The 19,705-nt window shown below is 46.9% G+C and overlaps 1 protein-coding gene across 1 annotated transcript in view; it reads left to right on the plus strand.

The window, feature by feature from the left end:
* Dnah6 (dynein axonemal heavy chain 6) overlaps window positions 1-17,232 on the plus strand; it is a 190,608-nt gene extending 173,376 nt beyond the window's left edge. Inside the window, exons 70-76 of the mRNA XM_038319156.1 lie at window positions 3,696-3,825; window positions 6,390-6,517; window positions 7,288-7,473; window positions 7,951-8,023; window positions 10,138-10,289; window positions 11,522-11,744; window positions 17,108-17,232. Coding sequence (XP_038175084.1) covers window positions 3,696-3,825; window positions 6,390-6,517; window positions 7,288-7,473; window positions 7,951-8,023; window positions 10,138-10,289; window positions 11,522-11,744; window positions 17,108-17,211 — 996 coding nt within the window. The 3' untranslated portion in view covers window positions 17,212-17,232. The remainder of the gene's footprint in view (window positions 1-3,695; window positions 3,826-6,389; window positions 6,518-7,287; window positions 7,474-7,950; window positions 8,024-10,137; window positions 10,290-11,521; window positions 11,745-17,107) is intronic.
* Window positions 17,233-19,705: the final 2,473 nt, after the last annotated feature.

Raw genomic sequence — 19,705 nt, forward strand, 5'->3', positions numbered from 1 at the left:
GAGTGGGGAGATTCTCTTTCTTTTCAAGTTAAATTTTGCTTGCATACATGTTAGAAGGTGAAGCCACCAGCCGATGGTGGTGCAGGCCTTTAATCCCAGCACTCAGGAGGCAGAGGCAGGTGGATCTCTGTGAGTTCGAGGCCAGCATGGTCTACAAAGCAAGTTACAGGACAACCAGGAGTGCTACACAGAGAAACCCTGTCTTGAAAAACCAAAAGAAAGAAGGTGAGGTCTACCACAGTATCAAGGAATCTAACAACACCGCACTCTCCTGAAAGCACACCACAGGAGGTCAGTGTTCTGACCCCTGAGTTCATGTTTGCCAACGATGATGCTGCTGCGCATTCAGCAGGGCATTAAGATAATATGTCATGGTTTCCACTGATCTGCTTTCAGGAGAGTGTACTTGTGGCTAAGCCTTCTATCTACTCCACTCTGACCTCTGACTGCTTCTTCTAAATGGTGGAGGGAGGAGGGAAGATAGGGGAAGTGGACAAAAGAAAGAAAGCATGGGAGGGCTGGCCTAGCCTCCTCTTGAGAACAGCTTCAGGAGGAGTAAAGCCACCCCACTCCAGCCCCTCCCACACACACACGTGCGCACACACACACACACATGCACACACACACACACACACACACACACACACACACACACGCCTGGCATTGTAGGCATTGTAAACCAAGCATGGAGTCTGTGCTTTCCACTGGTTTCAGAATGTGTCATGAGTCCCCGATCTGTTTTTCTCCGTAACTCTCCTTCTTCCACAGTTCTGGATTAACACTGCAGCCACTCTCCTTTGAACAATTGTCCCTTTTTCTTCCTTAGGATTCAGATAAGATAAAAACTGGAAAGATAGCTCAGCAGTTAAGAGCACTGGCTGCTCTTCCAGGGAACTTGGGTTCGATTCCAAGCACCCACATGGCAGCTCATAACCATCTCTAACTCTAACTCCAGGGGATGCATGCCCTCTGGGGCATAGACATGGTGCACAAACACACAAGCAAACCACTCATGCCTATAATACAATGTACAGAGGTGGGCATGTGACCAGAGCTTAACCAAAGGCTCCTCCCTCGGCCATTGTAATTGGTCCAAGTGCACAGATGTCCAGCACGGAGTACACAAATGCTGGGTTTCAGGAAGGGCCCTCTGGAGTCAGTGGCTGGGATGTCATATCTGCAGCTGTCTGTCTTTCCCTTGATAATCCCACCCGCTCCCCAACCATCATATAGGGGAAGCTCATGTGCCATAGGAAAAACCAAGAGCAGCAGAGAGGAAAACAGGCGGGCATGTGCAGAAAGGACGAGATTACACCCATGTATGCCCGAGTAGACGTCCCTATTCTCCAGGTCCCAACTGAGCCACAGAATTGAACTGGCTTTATTAGTACAGCTTCACAGGGGGAAGAGTTTACAGGTTGTTGTTGTTGTTGTTGTTGTTTTTGTTTTTGTTGTTGTTGGAGACAGAATTTCTCTGTGTAATGGTCCTGACTGTCCCAGAACTCACTTTGTAAACCAGGCTGTCTTAGAACTCACAGAGATCCACCTGCCTCTCTCTGCCTCCCAAGTGCTGGAATTAAAAGCATTTACAGATTTAATATAAGCATGGTGACACCAATGAGAAATGGAGCCCAGAGAAGTGCACAAAGCTATGCCGCTTGGTGTTGTGTTAACACAGGGAGGCAGCAGTGGGTGCATGACTCCAGGATGCAGGGAGGTCAGAGCGAGATGAAAGTTTTGTATCTTTCTTATTTTTGTTGTTATTTGAAATTATAGTAGAATAATGCTGTTTCTCTCTTCCTTTTTTTCTTTTTTCTACCTTTAAGCCCTCTTATGTGCTGTCACCTTGATCTCTTTCAAATTCATGACCTCTTTTCTTTAGTTGTTGTTGGTGGTGTTGGTGGTGGTGGTGGTGGTGGTGGTGTGTATGTTGTGTGTGCATTCCTAAATACATAAATGCAATCTGTTCAGTATAATGTAACAGATATGTGTTTTCAAAGCTAAGCATTTGGTAGAAGTGTGCTCTTCCCTGGGGGAGACTATTGAAGATTTTTGGCTTGGTGTTTGTTTTAGCTTTTTAGATAGAGTCTCTATATATAGCCTTGGCTGTTCTGGAACTCCCTCTATAGACAAGGCTGGCCTCAAATTCACAGAGATCTGCCTGCTTCTGCCTCCCAAGTCTGGGATTACAAGCGTGCACCACCTCCCATAGCAGGACTACCGGGTTTTGCTATGGTTTCTCTTCTACCAGATCCCTGCGGAAGAGCCTTCCTTTCTCCAGACACCAGAGAGCCTTGGTTCGTGGGAGAGCTTTTACCTCCTGCTTTCAGGAAGGAAGGGGAAGATTTGAGATCAGTCTCCATCTGTCTGCACGTTGTCTTTAGCTAGAGATACAAATGGTTGTGTCAAAGTGGATCATCATGAAATAGTATTTGCTTAGGCTGGATAATTCTGTCCCTATTGAGGAATGTGGCCTGAACACAAAAACTCTACCTTCTTCCTACACTTCGCAAGTTTTATTTAAATACATGTTTAGTAGAAACTAGTAAAGGACAGATGGGGCAGGAGGGGCAGATCTGAGATCTGAGTGCCTGTCAGCAGCCCCCTCTGCTGTCTGAACCAGCTGTGTTACCCCAGTGCACTCACTGCCAGGATGTCACTTTCTGACCCTGAGACTGAACGGGATGAGCATGACGGAGAAGTGAGCTGTTCTGAGAACGGACTTACTGTTCCTATGAAGAAAAGCCAGATAACAACTGACTGGATGGAAAGGCTGCCCCCACGCATCAGATTCTGCCAGACAAGGAGTGCTGTTGGCTGTTGACTCATGCTAACAAGCACTCCTTTGAGCTACTTGCTGCTGCTAGAATGGTCTGCTCTTGAAGGGCCAGCGTGGACCAGAAGTAGAAGACGCAGGCTTGTGTCCACACAGCTGCTGGGCCTGTCGCCCCACCAGAAAGGTCTTCTTATCCTGTGCAGGGAGGAGGAATGAAAGACACAGTTGAGCCAAGCCAGCTAAGGTGGAAACTCGCTGAGCTTCCGGTCCAAGTTCAGAGATGCCCACATCCACGCCGTGTCCAGAGATCCTTAGGAAACCACGTGCCATCCTGCCACAGAGGCCAGAAAGAAGGAGCTGGAATGCTTTGCTGGGTTTGGAGATCCCAGGCTAGAGTTACAGACCAAGCTGGCCAAGTGTGTCTATGCTGGGCAAAGCCAATGAGATGATTGCTGATGGCCAAACAGCTTTTCCCTTTTTTTCTAATCAATGGACATAAGGTCTTGGTTCAGAAAGATGAATAGGTCTAGAGGTCTGACGAACAGCATCATGTGTGTAATCAATGGTACTATGCACTCAACATTTGATGAAGAGAGAGTTGGCAGAATAAAGACAGCTGTTACCAAGCCTAATGGCACGAGTTCAATCCCTAACACCCACACCCACATGGTGAAAAGACAGTTTTTCCTACAAGTTGTCCTCTGACCTCCACTTTCACGTCAGGGCGTACATGTGGATATGCACGCACAATTTTCTTAATGTAAAAAAAATTAATTTGGTTAAGAGAGTAGTTCTTATATTCTAACCTCAGTTGAATTAATGCCTGTGTGTTTGAACACTTGCCTCTTTCCTATATGTAAACGACACACATGACAAACCATCTGACTCCATCTTCCCTGTTCTCTTACCATCCCTGCAGTACAAGGAGACCAACACCCTCATCAACACCATCCTTGAGGTTCAGCCAAGATCCTTCTCGGGTGGCGAGGGGAAGAGCAATGATGAAATCGTCCAGGAGCTTGTTGCTTCAATCCGGACCAGAGTTCCAGGTAAGAAATATTTGCGGGCACCCACCAGTGGCGGGGGCTTTAGGAACAAACCCGGAGAACTAAATGGTAAGCAGATGTGGAGGCTTAATTCCTTTCATAGACTTCTCTCTCCCTGGAGAGCTCACCTCACGTAGAGTTCCCCATTCCTGTCTGGAAACCTACTGCTCCCCAGCAGTCCACCTGCCAGGATCGAGAGGAGCCACCTGGCTTACCTCCCACACGACTTCAGCCAGGCTTTGCTCTGAGCTGATTCTAATGTCCCTGGATTTGTGGCATCCGAGACAGCAGCTGCTGGCAATGTGTGGCAGCTTGTTAACCTTAAATTTTGACATCGAGTCCTTCACTGCACTAAGCATTTTAAATGCTTGTGTCTTGGACAGCACAGACTGGGGGCATTTCCATCATCATATAAAGCTTTATTAGAGCCCTGTCCTCAAATCCGCCTCAGTATTTTCTTTACTCAGGAGAAATGGCTACTTTAACCTTATTTACTGGTAATTTATGGAATCTTCCTGAAGGATCATGAGAGAGCTACTCTCCCACATCCCTGAGACTGACGATATAGTTACGTCCCTAGATCAATCATTCGTGATCAGAAGTGATGTCATAACAAGGGAAAGAAAACTGAGGTAGAGAAAAAGAGCCCATGACAGAGTCTGGGTGAAAGGATTCATGTGACCCAAGAAGAATCCTGATATTCCCCAACCCACAAGGGGCAAGCCCCAAAAACAGAATGTCCACTTGGGCAGGGAGTTCTGTTAATGTTGAAGAAAGCTGCCAGTTAATTTAGGGAGCAGCTTCTTCTAAATAAATATAATGGGGAGGGGGAGTAGCAAAGATGAGGGGCAGTGGAGACAGCGGGCTTTCTCCAGATGCCCAGTGACGCAGAGATTTTCTACTCATGTTAAAGCTCACACGTACACTCTGAAGTGGGAAGCACGCTTCATGGAGTTTACGCTTTCCCTGTGAAACGAGAAGCTGGCCATCTGCTGCCGTTGAGAGCAGGAGGTCCGACCACTCCGCAGAATTTAGGGGCTTAAAATGACCCTGGGGTGCAGGGGAGACGATAAGGCTCCTGTAACCACAGCTCTGTAGTCCGGAGAGAAGGCAGAGAGATGGTCCTCCAGCAGCTCGATTGTGAAAGCTCAGGAAAGAATCCGGTCTGTGTGTGGCGTATCTTAGAACCCCTTATCTGCTCACACTTGCTGCAGACATTCAAGGAAAACGCAATTCCTTCCTTCATCCTAGTGGCTCATTTGGACCTCCGTTTTGTGGGACTGGGGTTGGAAGGACATATCATTCCCCCTCCAGTTTGACTCCAGTCTTTGAGTGATGCTCAGTAACTTGGAATAACTTCAAGTCTCTCTCCGCCTCTGTCTCCCAGTCCCACCCCCTCCTTTCCCGGAAGTAGTGCGGGTCTACAGAGAAGAACAAGATTTCCGCACTTATATTCAATGGGCGGTGCCGGGGGCGGGAAGGGGTGGAGGGAGTGGGTCCCCAGCCCTCTGGCCTCCGGATTGTCGCTTGTCAAATGAGCCATCACCAAGGTGGGTATCATTTGCCACCAAGGTATTCGGAGTTCTGTTTCTAGTTCTGCCAAAGCGAAATGTATCTTGTGTGAAGTCAGAGGATGACTTGTGGGAGTCGGTTCTCTCCCTTTAACTGGATCTGACTCGGGGATTGAACTCGTGTTAGAAGGTTTAGCAGCAGGCACCATTACCACTGACCCATCTGCCCAACCCCAGACGTATTTTCTTAAGCCACACAGTGGGTGTGGAGAGTGACTCACAGGATCCCCTCACTCAGACCTGCAGGCTCCAACCCGCACTGACTTCTGCTCCACTGCTTCAGCTCAGATCCTCCCCCATGGTTACCCAGAAAGAGAGTGGGCTGCTGCCCTTCACTTGGGTACATGCATGCCTTTCTTCCACACTACCCCAGTCAGGGTCTCTTGTGCTCTACCTACCTGTGGCCAAGCCAAAGTTCAAACCGGCACAGAAGACGAGCACCACCATGACAGGGAGTGAAATACTGATTCTCTCTCTCTCTCTCTCTCTCTCTCTCTCTCTCTCTCTCTCTCTCTCTCTCTCTCTCTCACACACACACACACACACACACACACACACACACACACACATTTTTCTCTGGTTTCCATTCATTTAAGCCTTATTGTTTTGTGACTGTGTATGTAAACACAGGTGGATCATCAGAGACTTGTAAGTTTTAAAAATGGTGTCAAATTTAAGCTCTTGCTTAAATAATGAGAGAAAATAGCTTTAGAAAAAATATGTAACAAGAAGCCAGGCCCAGTGAGAAGGCTCTGTGGGTAAAATGCCCATCTGGCAAACCTGTGTGCACACAAAGGTGGAAAGAGAACAAACTCCTCAGAGTTGCCCTTTGACCCCACAGGCACGTCATGGCATGCATATACCTGCACTCACATGTCCTGTGAAAACACAGCAGTAATACACAATATTTTAAAGGAGAATCCCATGACGGTAGCAGTGTTGTGAGGATGGAAATCAAGGATGTTTGGTCTGAGAAGCCAACCGTGTGTGTTTCAGAAGTCCTGCAAATGGAGGGAGCTTCCGAGAGCCTTTTTGTCAAGGACGCTCAAGGCCGCCTGGACTCTCTGACCACCGTCCTTGGCCAGGAAGTGGACCGGTTCAACAACCTGCTGAAGTTGATACATGTATGAATGCTTCCCTCCATCTTTGCCTCTGAGTAGCTGAGTCTGATGGAAACGCTAGAAAAACACTAGTGTGCTTTGAAGCCTCTGTCCTAGCATTTCTAAGCTTCTGTTTGGCTGTGCTATCCTCAGACCCAGGCTGTATATGGCTGAGTCAGTATCTCCCTGTCCTAGCAGTAGCTGTGTGAACGTGTGACATTACAAACCCCCAAGCTCCTCACTGACCTGCCTTAAAGTTTTAGAATTAATGCCGGGGCTGGAGAGATGGCTTGGCGGTCAAGAGCACTGGTTGCTTGCTCTTCCAGAGGACCTGGGTTCAATTCCTGGCACCCACATGGCAGCTCACAGCCACACATGCATATACACAGGCACACATGTGGTACATATGCGTATATACAGGCACACATGTGGTACACATGCATATACGCAGGCACACATGTGGTACACATGCATATACGCAGGCACACATGTGGTACACATGCATATACGCAGGCACACATGTGGTACACGTGCATATACACAGGCACACATGTGGTACACATGCATATACACAGGCACACAACACTTAAGCACATAAAATAATAGAACACATAGATTTACTTTAAAAAAAATAAAGACAACGCATGAGGAGTAATACCATTTTTTGTATTTGTATTCATGTTTTGCCACATGCATGTACACATACATCCTCAGTCACACACATAAGAACTGTGAAAGCCATTGTTCCCTCACCCCAGTAATTATGCCTGTAATAATCTTTTTTCTTCTCCCAGATTTCTCTAGAAACACTCAACAAAGCCATTGCTGGACTTGTGGTGATGTCCGAAGAAATGGAAAAAGTGTACCAGAGTTTCCTCAACAACCAGGTTCCCTCTCTTTGGTCTAACACAGCCTACCCATCGCTGAAGCCGCTGGGATCGTGGGTCAAAGACCTTATTCTGAGGACTGCATTCGTGGATGTACGAGAGATTTCACTTGTGTGGGTTTTGATGGATTGACAGCTTGCCTGGCCCTAAATTCCTGAGGGAGCACTGAGTAGCAACTGTTAGGAATCATTTGATTCTGGAGAAACAGAACCTTCCAGTATGGCTTCACTTTGAAAGTCTTATGTAGATTAAAATGCCATGTTCCCTAAGCTCTTATCTATATATTGGTTTTTAAACTTCAGGCCATTCCTGAGGCTTTAGCTGCAGTGTATGGCCTCATAGTAAGGTGCAAACATGACATGGCTCTACATAGCCAGATGTGCCTTGGCTGCCCTAGCCTCTTGTCCCTCATGGTTTCAGGCTGAAGGGAATGGACCAGTAGTAATATTAGGGGCAGGGGTTAGATGCCACATCGATTAGATGCCACCCTCCCCCCCAACACAGCTCTCACTTAGATGGTGCGTTCACCTCAGAAATGGAGTACCTCATGAAATCATGTCTCTCCCTCAGCTGTGGCTCAAAAGAGGACGGCCCAAGTCCTTCTGGATTTCCGGGTTCTTCTTTCCTCAAGGATTCCTCACAGGTACTGGTGCCTCCCCTAGGAAAGCCTCATGGGAAAGGTCGTGGCTGCCAAGGCCTGACTGGCCCTGCTGACCCTGCTGATCTAGGACAATCTAGAATTACTCTTCCTCCATCCCTGGGGGTGGGGGTAGGGAGTAGATGCTCCCTGGTAAACTAATCCTTGCCCCTCTCAGGTGATCTATGCTTTGGTTTGATTTAGGCTAAATCCATGAATAGAAAGCTATCGGTTCAACTCTCCTTGTGACAGAACACTCCTATCCCCTAACCTCCTTCCGAGCTTTCAGCTGCTGTTCCCCGCACCTGCCCCAGCTCTAGGCAGCTTCCTCTCTCTCAAAGATACTTTCTATTTTGAGACAGGACCTCCTGTAGCCCACATCACCTTGACTTCATTGCACAGTCAAGGATGACCTTGTTCCTAATCCTACTGCCTCCAGACAATGCTGGGAATTGAGCCCAGAGCTTTGTGCATCTAGGCAAGCACACTTCCTACTGAGCAACATCCCAAGCATAAAAAATACTCTTGATATCCCTTCATTAATCCTAGCAGATTTGGCTGGAAAGTCCCAGAGGGACCCAGACTGTGGGCTTCTGGACACCCAATTCTTAGTTTGTTTCATTTCTATTCCCTGATAAACAGCTCATATAAGCAAGTTGGTGGTCAAAATCCTGAATTTAGGCAGACTTACCCTAAAACTTTCTCATGAGTTTGTCTCTCATGGCAGGGCAATACCCTTGAAGCTTAGCTCTCCTGCCCTTTGTTTATGGTTTGTTTACTCATTTGATTGTTTGGGGTTTGTTGCAGTTTTTTGCTTGGATTTTTGTTTTTTATTTGTTTGTTTGGTTGGTTGGTTGGTGGGTGGGTGGGTGGGTGGGTGGGTTGGTTGGTTGGTTGGTTTTGGGGGGCAGAGTCTCATTATGTAGCCCTGGCTAGGCTGGAGCGCACTATGGAGACGAGGCTAGGCTTGAATTTACAGAAATCTGCCTGCTTCTGCCTCCAAAGTGCTGGATTTATAAGTGTTTATTACTATACAGAGTATGTTTGTTCTATAGGGGTGTGTGTAAATGTGTGTGTGTGTGTGTGTGTGTGTGTGTGTGTGTAGCAAGTATTTGCATGTGCTTGTGTGTGCAGATGCCTAAGGAGGCCAGAAGAGGCTGTTGGATTCCCCTAGCACTGGAGTTATATATGTGGTTGTGAGTTACCTGACATAGATACTGGGAACTGAACTTGGGCCTCTGCAAGAATAACAAGTGCTCTTAACCACTGAGTCATCTCTCCAGCCCCCTTTCCTCTCTTTTTAATCATGACATAAATGTATACATCCTTTGGGTCCTTAACCACCCCCTTCCCAAGATTATTCAAGGCTTATATAAGAAAACTTTCTGCACCCCAATAAGCCTCTCCACCAACGCAATAATCCAAATCAAACCAAATTAGAAAAAAAAGCCCAGGTTTTATGGATACCAATGCTCCTGGGTGGCCTTCCAGCCCCCAAGAGAGGAGAAAGGGAAGATAAGAAAACCATGTGTTTGTTCTCCGAGATACAATTTAAATACCCTATGGGGGTTGCCTTGAGCATCTCTGGGGAGGGGTCATCATTTGGAGGACTTTCTCAGAGGTAGAGTCTGGATTGAGGCAACTCTCGGGTGAGAGGCCTTGGGATGGAACATCCACCCAAACATTCCCGACTTTTTGGGTATATGGATGCCAGGGGCTTGGGTGATGCTTCCACCCAAACACTATACTCTATGAACTAATTCTATGTTGACTTTTGTTAACAGCTTCAGTTTCTTTTTAAATTATTTTTCCTTATATTTATTTGTTTGGAGGGAGGGAAGGCGGGAGGGAAGGTATGTATGTCACAAGACAGATGCAGAGGTCAGGGAACAACTTGCTGGAGCTGGTTCTCTCCTTCCACTGTGTAGGTTCTGGGGATGAAACTAATCAGGCTTGCAGCAAGTGCCTTCACCTGCTAAGTCTTCCCCCCAGCCCCAGTAAGGGTTTCTATGGAGAGGAAGCTCTCTGATGCTATCACAGTAGGGTGAATGGGAGCACGAGCACGTAGTACGCGTGGAGGAGCAATATGCCTTAAAAAACTGACCTTTTTCTACTTTCAGGAACTCTTCAGAACCATGCTCGAAAATATAATTTGCCTATAGATGAACTGAGTTTCAAGTATAACATGATTCCAGTCTACCGAAATCAAGCCTCAGTGATAGAAGCTGCCAAGGACATTCAGTTTGGAGAACAACTGCCCATGGACCTGCAGGTATTGCCCACCTGACTACATGGCAATGCTTCTATCCCACTGTCAGTGGAGAGTTGAGGTAGTCTCTCCTGCCCCACCACCCCCATTTGCAGGAGTGGGAGAAGAGGGCAGCCCCCAACCCCAAAGGCCAGCACCTCAGCAGCAACTGGACAGGAACTTCTCAATGTAGGCCAATTTATAGAAATGTTTTCTTCATAGAGTTATATTATTTACAGTCAGACAGCAGTAGTCTTCATCTTACGGGGGCAGTATAATAAGACATTGAAAACAGAGTTTCAAAATGAAACAAACTTGAGTTTGAATCCTGGTTTACCCTTCACCATCCGTGCAAGCTGAAACAACTGCTTACATGTCTGAACGTTGGTGTTCTCATCTATAAATTGGGGCTGATGGGGGCTGGAGAGATGGCTCAGTGGTTAAGAGCACTGCTGCTCTTCCAGAGGTCCTGAGTTCAATTCCCAGCAACCACATGAAGGCTCACAACCATCCATACTGAGATCTGGTGCCCTCTTCTGGCCTGCAGGCAGACATACAGGCAGAGCACTAAGTACATAATTTTTAAGGTCTTTTAAAAATAAATAAATAAGTTGGGGCTGATGACAGGACTCGAAGAATGAAGAGGCACGTGTCATATAGCAATACAAAGTTCACTCACAACAATCCACTACACTATTATAGACTAAACTTGTCTGCAGCAGCCGCTCGGCCCCCTCCTGACAGAATGGAAATGTTGCCTTCATATCCCTTCTAACTTTAACCACAGTAAATAACTAATAGGTGTGTGCTATAGGGTCAGTCTTAATGGTTTTTACCCTCATCAAATAGTAATACAGATATATAATCAACCCCAAAAGGGTACCCAGATCCTCAGGGGGCCTTGCTGCAAAGGATGGATAATAATTCCAGCCCTTATCTCCCTCTGCTTCTCAAAAGGGAAAGAGAAGTCATTCATTACTCATGATGTCAGATGGACTAAAGTAACCATCATTGGGTTTTTCAGAGGCATCCCCAATTCTGCATTCCTGGTAGGGTGTGGACAGCATCAAATTCAGTACCAAACTGAGGGTCAAGGTGTCCTACCTCTCAGAACTCTAGGGTATCTCTCTCTAAAATGCAGTGATAGAAACCATTGTTTTTAGAGGTGCTTGGTGAAGCCGTGGGACACAGACAGTGTGGCTCAAACTCTAATCCCTTCTCCTCCACTCACCCCTAAACTTCTGAGTATCTTTCAGCTGCCCTCTCCTGAAGATGGAGTTCTTGTTCATGGGATGTTCATGGATGCTTCTCGGTGGGATGATCAAGAGATGGTCATAGAGGACGCACTGCCAGGACAGATGAACCCTATGCTGCCTGTAGTTCATTTTGAACCACAACAAAACTACGAGCCAATCCAAACACTCTACCACTCCCCACTCTACAAGACAGGAGCGCGGGCAGGAACACTTTCAACTACAGGTGAGGATGCTCTTAGATTTGTACATTAGACTGAAGGGACAGGCCAGCAGTTAAGAGCACCGACTGTGGCTCTTACAGAGAACCTAGGTTTGAGACTCAGCATCCGCAAGATGGCTGACAACCATCTGTAATTCCAATTCCAGAGGATCCAGTGCCCTCTTCTGGCTTCCAGGGGCACTGAACACATGTGCTGCCCAGACAAGCAGGCAAGACACCCATATACATAAAAACAAATAAGTGTGTTTTAAATAAAAATCTCAGTCAAAACCCAAATACTGCTGCTGGGCATGGTGACACACACCTTTAATCCCAGCATAAGCAGAGAGCCTGTGAATTCAAGGCCAGCCTGGCCCACATGTTGAGTTCCAGACTCGCCAGAGGTACATAGAAAGACTGTGTCTCAAAAAATAAAGAAAAAAGAAAAAGTCAGATGCTGGTCACTCAGTCAGTACAGTGCTTGCCCAGCGTGCTCAGCATCCTGTGTGAAGTCCTCAGGGCTGTGTAAAACTGGGTGTGGTGGTATGCTAATGGTATGTTAATCCCAGCACTCTTGGTCAAGGCAAGAAGATTAGAAGTTCAAGGTCGTCTTCAACTACTTTGCAACCTGGGCTGTGAGACTGACTCCCTCCCTCCCTCCCCCTCCTTCCCTCCCTCCCTCCCCCTCCCTCCCCCTCCTTCCCTCCCTCCCTCCCCCTCCCTCCCTCCCTCCCTTCCCCTCCCTCCCTCCCTCCCTCCCTCTCTCTCTCTCTCTCTCTCTCTCTCTGGAAGGGATGCATGGATATTTGCAGAGTGTTCAGGGCAGTATCCAGCACACAGCTAATACTGTCTGAGCAAACCATGCACAGAACAATGTTCGTGATAAAAATTCTTAGAAGATTACTAGACTGGTCTGGGGAATTCTTTAACCTAGTGATGGTTGCTGTCTAAAATTGAGTTTCTATTGCTGTGAAGAGACACCATGACCATGGCAACCCTTATAAAGGAGAACATTTAGTCAGGGCTGACTTATAGTTCAGAGGTTTAGTTCATTATCATAACAGCAGGAAGCAAGGCAGCATGCAGGCACATGTGGTGATGGAGAGGTAGCTGAGAGTTCTGCAGGCAACAGGAAGTGAACTATATCCCACACTGGGTGTAGCTTGAGCTTGTGAGAGCGCAAAGCCCACCTCTGCAGTGACACACTTCTCCCAACAGGGCCACACCTCCTAATAGTGCCACTTCCTATGGGCCAAGTATTCAAACATATGAGTCTCTGGGGGCCATACCTATTAAAATCACCACAGTTAACCAGAAAGGCCAATTTGTTAGGGCACCTGAACACCAATAGTGCTTTCTCCCTAGATATGAATATGAATTTTGGGGTGACAAGATTGGATACAAAATTCATGAGCTCCTTTCCTTTAGAGATGGTGTACTGGTTTCTTTTGTGCTACTTAAATCAAACATTGCAGCCAAAAGCAACCTAGGGCTGGAAAGGCTTTATTTGATTTATACTTCCGGATCACAATCTGTCATTGTGGGAAGTTAGGGCAGGAACTGAAGGCAGGAACGTGGAGGCAGGAATCATGGAGGAATGTTGCTTGCTGGCTTGGTCACAGGCTCGTGTTTAGCTAGCTTTCTTATATAGCCCAGGACTACCAACCTAGGCTTAGGGAGGCAGAGGCAGGCAGATCTCTGTGAATTTGAGGTTCTACAAGAGCTAGTTTCGGGACAGGCTCCAAAGCTACAGAGAAACTTTGTTTCAAAAAAAAAAAAAAAAAAAAAAAAAAAAAACTTCAATTAGCCCTGGAGAGACAGCTCAGCAGGGAATGCCAATTGTTGCTCTTGCAGAGTACAGAGTTCAGTTCCAGAACCCACATGACAACCTGTGATTCTCACTCAAGGGCCTTTGATGCCCTCTTCAGGCTGATAGGCACACACTCACCTGCAGATATATGTCCATTTACATAAAAATAAAGATTTTAAGTTAGATCATTGATAGATACTTGAGGCTTAATCACCAAGTTTTAAACTGCTTAGCTCCTAATGAAATGGTTGTGCTAATCGCCAGTGACTGCTCAGCTTCTGAAAAGTCAATCAGGTGTAAGCATGCTTCCTAACGGAGGTGCAGGTCCCAGGGAACTGACCTTACCAAAGCACTCAGACCTGAGTGTGAGCACATCTCTGTCTAAGCCTTCCTTCACAAGTCCAGAGCCCGGGAAATCTAGTGGGGCAAACAGCCTGGTTGTGTCAACGAATATATCGTAGTGGGCGGTAAAGAGGCAGAGGGGGACTTAGAATTAAAGGGGATTTAGGGCACACATCATTGCTGTGAGGTGGAGCCCTCATTTGAATTCTGAATCAAGCTGTCAACTACCAATGCACTATATGTAATAGTGGGGGTGCGCGTGTTATCTGTATATGCACACTTGAAAAAAATTTGAATAGCTATTAGAAATTAACACCTTAGCTGTAATAGTTGTTGAGTCTTTAGGAATTATGATTGAGACACATGCTAAAATAAGTGCAGCAAAAATTGTCACCTGGTATTTGCTTCAGAGCCATCTAGGCTACGTGAGGAAGTGTGCAAGACGAGATAGCCATAGGAGGAATGTTTATGTTTCCATTTATCCACAAAGGGGAAAACTGCATATGATCAAACGTAAACAGTGACCCCAGCTAATCAACCAGCGTGTTCCAACAGCCTCTCCGTATGTCTTAGAATGACACAATAATGCTGTTTGGAAACTAAACTGGACGAATGGCTGTCCAAGTCTCTTGTTAGCTGAGGCAGCATAAAGAAGATGAAAGCAGGCATGCTCCTGTGGTAATGGAGACCAGAAATATTCTCACGTGTAAAATGTGTTTCCTCACTAAGGGGCCCCCGCCCACCTCAGAGCAAGTTCAGCTAAGGACCTATGCAGGTCCTGGTCCTGCCTGCAGGCAGCAGCTTTCCCTGAGCAGACGCTGTAGTCCTAAAGCCCATTTGATACCCTCTGTTCAAGCACCCTAACCCTCTGGGGAATGCAGCCTTTATTTCTACATCCTTTTCTTTCTTATTTATTCATTCATTTCTTTTGAGGCAGGGTCTCACTGCGTAACTCTGGCAGCTTGGAACTTGCTATGTAGACCAGACTGGCATCAAATTTATAGAGATCCACCTGTCTCTGCCTGCCCAATGCTGGGGACAGACGTGAACCACCACACCCAGACTTCGATTTATTTTTAATTATGTTTATTTGTGGTGGGTGTGGAGAATATGTACACCTGCATGCACATACCCACAGAGACCAGAAGAGGGCATCAGATCCCTTGGAACTGGAGTTACAGGTGTGGGTAACTGCCTGACACTGGTGCTCATATATACACTCCTAACCAGTGAGCCATCTCTCCAACCCTCCTACATCCTTTTCTTACACACATTCGGCTGACATTTACCTTCTAGTCATCCTACTTCTGTAGCTACAAATGTCCTCCATTCCACTGGTCTCCCTGGACCAGTTTCTCTCCACCCACTGGGTCCTGCTCACCAGCTCCTGCAGCCGCTTATGAAATAACCATCCTGAGGCTTAATATTAATTACATACTCTTTGGCCTATTAGCTCAGACTTCTTATTAACTAACTCACTCTTACATCTTAAATTAACCCATTTCTATTATTTTATATTTTATCCGGCAATCTTGTCTACTTCCAGTATCCAGGAGGATAACTATATGTTTTTCTTTGGGTTCACCTTCTTATATAGCTTCTCTAGGATTTTTTACGAGTTATAGGCTCCATGTCCTTTATTTATGGCTAGAAACCAATTATGAGTGAGTACATCCCATGTTCATCTTTTTGGGCCTGGGTTACCTCACTCAGGATGGTGTTTTCTATTTGCATCCATTTGCATGCAAAATTCACATGAGGCTCTTGCTTCTTGGGCAGCTACATGGCATCTGCCTGACTCCACCTGACTCCTCTTCTATCTCTGCTTGGGCTTCCCGCCTTGCTCTATTCTGCCCTGCCTTAGGCCAGAACAGCTTCTTTATTAACCAATGGTGATAAAACACATTCACAGCATACAGAGGGGGATCCCACTTCCCCCTGCATAAGCAGTCCACCTTTGCTTTCTTTAAACACAGCCCGCAGTACAGCAACTGTGCGCTTGCTATAACCATCCTGTTTTGTCAGAAGCACGAGACCTCTGATGTCAGCCCTCCAGGATCCTGGTCCAAGTGGATATGTGACATGAGCCACACACATCTATCCCAATCATCTACCACTTGGAGATGGTTATTATCTAACTCTGAGTCATCACAGAGTATACTGTACGGTGAACCCCTTAGGAAACAGTGGTGAGAGGCTTTGGGAAGGCAGCTAAATTCATTTCTGGCCAACAGAGAACTGATTCCACTTAAACAGACAGTGGCTGTGGGGGTTTGGCTATGTCCCAAGTCCTTCTCCAAACCTGGAGCCTCATGTGTTCGAGGCGCTAATTGTCTATGGGGACATATACACTGAGCTGGCACCCAAAGAAGCATGAAGAAGGGAAATGTGAGCTTTAAAGAGGGTGGTTGGGACCTTGGACAAATGTCTGAACTGCATAAAACCAGTAAGTACATTAGAACACTGTCTAGCTTGGCTTGCCATTGAACTTGGGTTGTCACACTGGAAAGCCTGGTATTCAATGGGACACAATATCAAAGAGAAGTATCCTCTGCTGGGTACACCACCCTCCCCTGATGCTCATCCACACTGATGGCATCTGAGAAAACAGCACTGAAAGAAGCAGTTCCCACCTGCAGACAATAGCGTCTTTTCAATACCCCCTTAGCGGCATGGAAAGAACACTTTGAGTGACTTTTTCTATTGAATGACTGAACACTGAAGACAGAATACCTGTCACTACGCTTATTCATTTCAGGATCCCAAGACCCTTCCAGTGCAGGATGGAATGCAGGATAGATGGGTGGATGGATGGACGGATGGATGGATGGGTGGATGGATGGATGGATGGGTGGGTGGATGGGTGGGTGGATGATGGATGGATGGATGCATGGATGACCACATGAATAGATGCCCTAACTACTGTTAGATATCCCTAAGTCCCACTGAAATGTCAGGCCTAAATCCCAGCCCAGTGATTTAGATTCAGACTACAGAGAACCTGAAACATATTCATCAGTTATAAAGTCTAAGCAAGCAGACCCAAAGCACCATGCTTCTAAAACCTCATTCTGTATAGCATCAAACTGGGACCTTCGGGGACTGTGCCCAGCATCTTCTGGTTCAGCCAGGTCTCTCAGTATCTCATGTCTGTGAATCCAGAGGTTACTCTCTAATTAACAGCTCTTCTCTCCCACCCCACCCCCAACTCCACCCCTCTGGTGTCCTTTTCTAGGCCATTCCACCAACTTCGTGGTGACCGTCCTCTTACCCTCCAAGCGGCCCAATGACTACTGGATCTCCAAGGGATCCGCGTTGCTCTGCCAGCTGAGTGAGTGATGGGGCCGTGCTAATCCAGAGGTCCTCCCTGATGGGGAGAAAGTGACTTCTAACCGGACCTAAGTGTATCTGCTGCAGCTGTTGTTTCTCCCATGACCAAAAATAAAGTGGTTTTGCATTGTTCCTCTTGGAAATCCCAGCTATGACGTGGAGGTGACGGACTCACACATCCCCTAGTAAACGCATTCCCCAACTCCATGTGAAAGTCAGACTGCTTCTCTTTAGTGTGTAGCTCAGAGCCCTGGGAAGAACAAGGAGTCGGCTCCTTCTTCACACAGGCTCCCTTCCTTGTCACACTTGCATGAGAGCCCAGAGTGCGTGTTAGACACATGGCCCCAGATACTTCTGATTCTAGACTTAAATAAAACTCTCAAAAGCCTAACATGTAGAAGGCTAGTCCAGTAATAGCAACAACCATCAGGGGGGTCCAACCTTTTGACATTCTGACATGGCCTTGTCACCCACAAAGTTCACCTTTGAAAATTGCAATCAAATTCATTGTGCAAAAATAGTGGAGAAAAAGTCTTATTAATGTGTGTGTGGTATATGTTTGTGTTCATGTATGTATGTGTGTGTCAGTGTGAGTACATTCACGCTACCGCAGTGCATATGTGAAGGTCAAAAGGCAGTCCTCACTGTCCACTGTGAGACAGGGTCTTGCTCATTCATGGCTCTGTATACCCGCATAGCTCTATACCAGCATAGCTGGCCCATGAGCAGTCCCAGAAGGAGTGGCCTGGGATTTCAGACATGCTACTATGTCTGGCTTTTATATGGGTTCTCGAGACTTTAGCTCAAGCTATCAGACTTCGGTAGCAACCACTCTACGCACTGAGCCATCTCTGTCATCCTAAACCTTACACTTAAGAATGAACAGTGCCAAAACTGGCCACATCCCAATCGGGTGCATCTAAGCCCAGGAAATGACTGGGAAGGAGTCCATGGAAGTCTCCAGAGGGACTGAGAAGATGGTTTGTTTTCTGTGGGAACTTGAGGACTTGGGTTTGGCTCTCCGACATCCACAAGAAAGATGGGCTTAGAGAATCTATAACCACAATGCTAGGAGCGAGAACACAGAGACAAGAGGATCCCTTGTGTTCGCTGGACAGCCAGCCTAGCCAAATGGATGAACTGCAGGGTCACTGAAAGACCCTGTCCCAAAAAGTGAAGTCAAGCATGACAGAGGAAACCCAAGGTCAACCTGCACCTGCACACACACATACAAACAAGTACATACAACACACACACACACACACACACACCAGGAAAGGAAGGGGATCCAAAGCTCACAATGCAGGCAATCAAGCTTCCCTAAGTCAGATGACGGATAAACAGTAGTACTCTTCTTAGTCCCACCCAATCCTGGACAACCGTTCTGAGGTTTTGTGAGTCACTGCAAGGCCCAGGAGAACAGAAAGGGGACCAACAGGTAAGAAATGCTGATCCCACTTCGGGCACAGTCAAGGCAGTTAATTCTACACCTACCAGTTCACTTGGATTCTCCCTAAGAGACCCAGTACACATATACTAAATAACACAGAAGGAGTGGGTACAGTAAAACCCGCTTTGTGTACAAACAAAGCCAGCCCATCCCCCAGTGCCTTGGTTAGGGTTTCTATTGCTGTGAAGAAACACCAGTGCACACCCATAGTTCCAACACACAGGAGGATGAGCAGGGAGGATCCCAAGTTCAAGACCAGCCTGGGCTACATAACAAGACCCTGCCTCAAATAAAACAAAAATTCTCCTTCTCGATTGGGTCTATCAATGTCAGACCAGACTGTGAAGTACAGAGACGAAAGGTTTGGCCTGAATCCTCCAGTTGCTGTAAGAGGGTGTGTCGGTCCTGGAAGCTAGCATTAGCACCCAGAACACAGGACTTCAGAGGGACACGCAAGCCTCCATGACCACCACCTGGCTGTGGTGAGAGTTTCCATGGCGAGGAAGCTGCAACTAGGGCCAGAGGGATGGTTTGTCTGTGACAGGGGCCTGGAGCTACAGACATTAAGAAGCAAAGACAAAGACTCAGTGCAGAGTGGGAGCCATGGCAGTTTCCCACACCCAGTGTCCACACAGTGACTTCTTATCTTCCTTCTTTAAAGATAGAAATGTGTGTTAATACACTACCATGGCGTGTCGGGCTGTTTCCACCAGAAACCAAATGACGGAACATTAAGATAGCTAACTGTCCTGAGGTTTAGTGAGTGCTAAAAGCCTTGATAAAGGAAGCCCAGTTCAGAGTTCTCCCATCGTTAGCCTCTGGTGATCTTGCTCTCTGAGAACAGCCAGGTCTACAGATCTAGCTCTCTGAGAACAGCCAGGCCATGAGGATTCCTCCTTGGCCCTCTCACCTAGTCTATGCCTGTGTGAACACTGTGTAAACATGCCAAGCCAAGACAGGACAAGGTTTGGGCCCATGACATCAGGCCCACCAGGTCCTCTTAGCTCAGCTGAAGAATAAAATTACTAAATCCATGGTCACCTTGAAAGGAAG

This window comes from Arvicola amphibius, chromosome 2 (assembly GCF_903992535.2).
Source record: "Arvicola amphibius chromosome 2, mArvAmp1.2, whole genome shotgun sequence".
NCBI classification, from domain to species: domain Eukaryota; kingdom Metazoa; phylum Chordata; class Mammalia; order Rodentia; family Cricetidae; genus Arvicola; species Arvicola amphibius.